This window comes from Arachis hypogaea, chromosome 8, assembly GCF_003086295.3.
Source record: "Arachis hypogaea cultivar Tifrunner chromosome 8, arahy.Tifrunner.gnm2.J5K5, whole genome shotgun sequence".
Classification (NCBI taxonomy): Eukaryota; Viridiplantae; Streptophyta; class Magnoliopsida; order Fabales; family Fabaceae; genus Arachis; species Arachis hypogaea.
In genome coordinates this window covers 2068003-2072789 of record NC_092043.1, presented here as the reverse complement: position 1 = coordinate 2072789, position 4787 = coordinate 2068003, and the positions used below count along the sequence as shown (strand labels likewise).

General features: G+C 32.6%; 1 protein-coding gene across 1 annotated transcript; it reads left to right on the top strand.

Annotated features, from left to right (window-relative positions):
- Positions 1-611: 611 nt before the first annotated feature.
- On the top strand, positions 612-1392 carry LOC140174890 (uncharacterized). Its single transcript, XM_072201636.1, has 2 exons — positions 612-753; positions 1109-1392. Exons 1-2 carry the CDS (start codon positions 612-614, stop codon positions 1390-1392), a joined length of 426 nt encoding a protein of 141 aa, XP_072057737.1.
- Positions 1393-4787: the final 3395 nt, after the last annotated feature.

Here is a 4787-nt window from a genome sequence, read left to right as displayed (position 1 = left end):
AGACTAGCGTATCCAAAAGCAATGCTTATGTACTTCGAGAACACTGGTTCCGACCATTGTCCTCTTCTGCTGTAATCAAATAGTGATGAAAGGAGGTCAAAGAAAAGGTTTCGGTCCCAAGAAAGGTGGTGTGATAGTGAGGAGGTCTCAAACATTGTCAAAGAGGTATGGCAAACTCAATTCACTCGCTCTTCTATGTATAAACTATTTTGTAAGCTGAAAAAGTGTCATCATATGCTTGTGGAGTGGAAAAGAAATATCAGCAGCAACTCGATGACACTTATTACTGAGCTCAAAAACAAGTTACAATAGAAAAAGGAGAAAGAAGATGGCTCGGACAGATCGCATATTTTGAATTTAGAGGTTGACCTAACTGATGCGTATGAGAAAGAAGAGCGGTATTGGAAGGAGAAGTCAAGGGTTCAATGGCTGAAATAAGGGGACCAAAATACTCAATTCTTTCATTGAAATTTTAGAATAGTACAAAAAAAAACATGATCCAAAGGCTGTAGGATGACACAGACAGTTATAAAACTGATTCTAAGGGAGAAGCACAGATTGCTCAGAAATATTTTACAGAACTCTTTTCTACCTCTAACCCAAGACCAGCTATGGAAACTATAGAGGACATCGAGGCTCAGGTTGATGATGTGATTAATAGAAGACTAGTGAGACAAGTCACTGAAGATGAGGTAAAAACAGCAACCTTCTCATTAAATCCTTTTTCGGTTCTAGGTGATGATGGATTCACAGGTAAATTTTTTCAACATTACTGGGAGTGATTAAAAAGGATGTTACATATGTAGTTATGAGTTTCTTCTCAAAGAAAAAGATGTTGCGAAGTTTTAATCACACGCATATTTGTTTGATACCAAGGTTCAAAATGCGAAAAATATGGCTCAAATAAGATCCATTAGTTTGAGCAGCGTTCTCTATAAAACCATCTCAAAGATATTGGTACATAGGATTCAAAGAGTCTTGAATAAGGTGATTAGTGAGAACTATAATGCATTCATCAAAGGAAGGTTGATTAGTGATAATATACTAATAGCTCACAACCTTATGCATTTTTTGAATAATAAAAGTTGTGGTGACTACAAGATGGCAGTGAAGCTTGACATGAGTATAGCCTATGATAGGGTGGAACGGAATTTTGTATGGAAGGTTATGGAAAATATGGGATTCTACGAAAAATGGATAGATTCGATGAAAGAGTGTGTTACAGCTGTATTCGACTCTTCTGCTATAGAAGGACAAACTCATGCTTCTTTTAAACCATGTAGCGATTGTGCCAAGGCGACCCCCTCTCCGTCTGCCTATTTTTTATTTGCGCAGAAGGTTTATCCTATCTGCTCCATAAATGAGAACAGAGGCGAGAAATCGAAGGATTGAGGATCAACAATAGGTACCCTATAGTCAGTCATCTACTTTTCGCAGACAATTCGATACTTTTTGGTAAATCTAATGAGGAGGTATGTCATAGTCTACAGCAGATCCTAAGCACTTACGGATAAATTTTCAGAAATCCTCCACCTTTTTTAGCAAGAACACCCCCTTCTCCAGTAAGAGATGAATTAGCTCATATCCTTCAAATTCCAAATGTAGAAAACTATACCAGATATTTAGGACTACTACCAGTAATTAACAGATCAAGAGGAGTACTTTTAACTATATAAAGGACAAAGTGGATAACATGCTTTAGAATTGGAAAAGATCATTATTCTTAGTCCGTAGAAGAGAGGTTCTCATCAAAGTCGTTGCCACAGTTGTTCCCCTCTACACATTGAGTTGTTTCAAGTTACCGGACTCGCTAATTAAGGATATTCAGAGCAAAATAATGAACTTCTGGTGGAGTCAAAAGGGTACAAAATAAAAATAGTGGTGGGCCAAATGGGATATAATTTGCAAAGATAAGAAGCACAGAGAATTAGGATCTCAAATTATTCAATCTAGCTATGCTAGCCAAGAAAAGTTGGAGGATTGTAATAAAATAGGATTCACTAGTTAGTAAAATCTACAAAGGCTCCTACTTCAGATTTTTTTTTAGCAGACAATAGCTCAAACTCATCTTGGACTTTGAGGAGCTTACTAGAGAGTAGGAAGGTCAGTAAAAAAATTTGAGAACCCTTGGATCAGAATTTATAGACCTATTTCAGTCTACCAACAACAAAATACAAATCCAAACTTAATGGGGTGAATCAGTTAATCACACAGAACAAAACATAAAATGCACAACTAATCCAGTCAAACTTCAATTCAGACATAGCAAATAGCATCATGCAAAGAGAAATTAAAAAAAGTGAAGACATGATTACCTAGACAAAAGAAAAATCTGGACACTACTCTATAGCTTTCGAGTCCCAAATAACTTTTTTCTTCTTCCATCCTCCAATTGATCAGATACCTTAAACTTGCAACCAAAATACTATTTGGAACACTTTCATCTGGAAGCTACTCCACAACGGAATCCCAACCCGATAGCACTTGCGTTATCCTCCAAAGGTCGAGACCTTCATTTGCAAGCTACTCGACAACAGGATCCAGGTCCAACAGCTCATCCATAGTAGATTTGAAAACGTAGAAGACGTGTGCCCTAAGTGCGGAGAAGCGGCTCTCACCTTGATGCAACAGCAACGGCAAACAACCACCAGAAACCATCACGATGATGGTCAGAACATGAAAAGAATGCAAAACTATAACAGCAAAGGAGTAATGACCTAGCCCTGACAGCAGTGATTCTCTGATCAATCTGGCAAGGCAGAAACACCAAAATCTTTGAAGAAAGAAACATTTTTTCTCAACAAATGTTCACTCAAGTGATAGAACTCTACTCTAATTTTTAGATACATAAACCATGTTAGCTTTCTTACCTTTCTTTTTGTTCAGGTATGCAATTTCAATTATTTCACCTTCTTAAAGTAGTTTACTTTAATTTGCTATAAGGATAAATTTAGGATTTTACTTCTTATATTTTATTGTTTAAATATAGACCGATCCAAAACAGTGTAGTCATTTGTCTAATAAAATGAATAATGACTAACTTTTTGTAGGAAAAAACATCATTTTGGGAAAAATAGCTTAAATGCTCAACAAAAATAAAAAAAATTCAACGACATCCTTGAACCAACGGAGTATGAGATCAAATGATCACAAACCTAATTCCCTTTTAGCCCTAGCCCTTATTTTGATATTACCTAATGTCAAAGATCTAATTCCTATGGTTCACCACGCATATTTTTTTAGTTTATGGCCTCATTGAAAACTTCTAATAGTATAGAATTGAATTAAATTTCAGTATTTTAAATGAATTAGTAAAATTATATAATTAAATTCTAAATAAAATTTTATAACAAATAATTTTATCCTTTATCGATATAACATCATATTTAAATAATAAATATATTATTTATTAAATTATATGAAATAATTAAAAAAATTATGTTTTTAATTAATATTTTTCAACTAAAATTTGTTCACTTCTTTTAAAAAAATAAAATTAGATAAATCTAAAAATATTAAATTTTAAATATTATTATTAATTAAAAATAAATAATTCTTCATAGTTAATTTCAACAATAAACCAACAACATAACATAAATATAAATTATCAAAAACTAATTTGTTAAGTAATCTAATAACATAACAAATTAGTTATTAACAATGTTATAGTAACTAATTTTTTGCCTGTGTTTTGCTAATATCATAATTAACAGAACTTTAGTTAAGGTTTGTTTGGGGAGCATGATCTTGATAAAAAAAATCCGTTTTTAATTAAAAAATATATTTTTTAAATATATTTGAGAAGTTTCTAATAATAAAAAGGGTTAAATACGATTTTGATCTCTAACATAGAGGTCGAAATTTTATTTTGTCTCTAGCCTTTTTTTGCTACAAAATGATTTCCAAGATTTCAATTTGTTTTAAAATTGTCTTTCAGACGAAAATACCTTTCCCCCTTCTTCTACCAATAAAACAACAACAACAATAACGAGAAGCAAAGAACATCAATGAAATCAAAAGAACAACAACAATAATAGCTACAAGCAGAAGAACAATAACAAAAGAACATCAAAAATCCAGAATTCAAAAAATCATCATCAAAACTCAGAAAAACACCCAAAACTCAGAACTCAAAAAAAAAAATAAATAATAAAATCAAAAAAATAACAACAATATCAGAAGCAGAAGCAATAGAACCAGAAAAAACCAAAAACTGGCAAAGAGCAAAAACGGCGAACGAGAAGAAACAGAAACGACAAGCAGCGCGCAACGTCCACCCTCACAAATCTACTGCCGTCAACACCGGATAAAGAGGAGCAACGACAAGATCTGACTGTAACCCCTTCTGCCGTCAACACCGGACAAAAAGGAACAACTACAAGATCTGACTGTAACCCCTTCGCATAACCCCTTTCCCTTTACTCTACGCGTTTCTTTCTTTTTATTATTTTTTATTTTTTTATTAAAGATAATTTAATAATAAAAATTCTAAGAAGAAAGCCTATTTTGTAACAAAAAAAATTAAAAACAATAAATTTTTAACTTCTACAAACCAAAATGGTACTAAATCTTAATAAAATCAAAACACTAAAAATATTTTTAATAAAAAAAACACATTATTTTTAAGAAACTATAATTTATATTTATTTTAAAAAAAATAAAAAACATTTTACATAAACAAAAAAACTGATCTCAATTGGGGATTCAAGGGACCTTATGACAAGAGCGTCATGGATGCCGATATGTTCTTTCTTTCCAATACTGGAACTTCTCATGGATCGGATCAG

What these genes read in the sequence shown, in the direction of transcription:
- LOC140174890 (XM_072201636.1), top strand. Translation starts at nt 612, where the DNA reads ATGGAAACTATAGAGGACATCGAGGCTCAGGTTGATGATGTGATTAAT. An exon ending in AGGTGATGATGGATTCACAG is followed by an intron (nt 754 to 1,108) that starts GTAAATTTTTTC and finishes ACAAGATGGCAG; the next exon opens with TGAAGCTTGACATGAGTATA.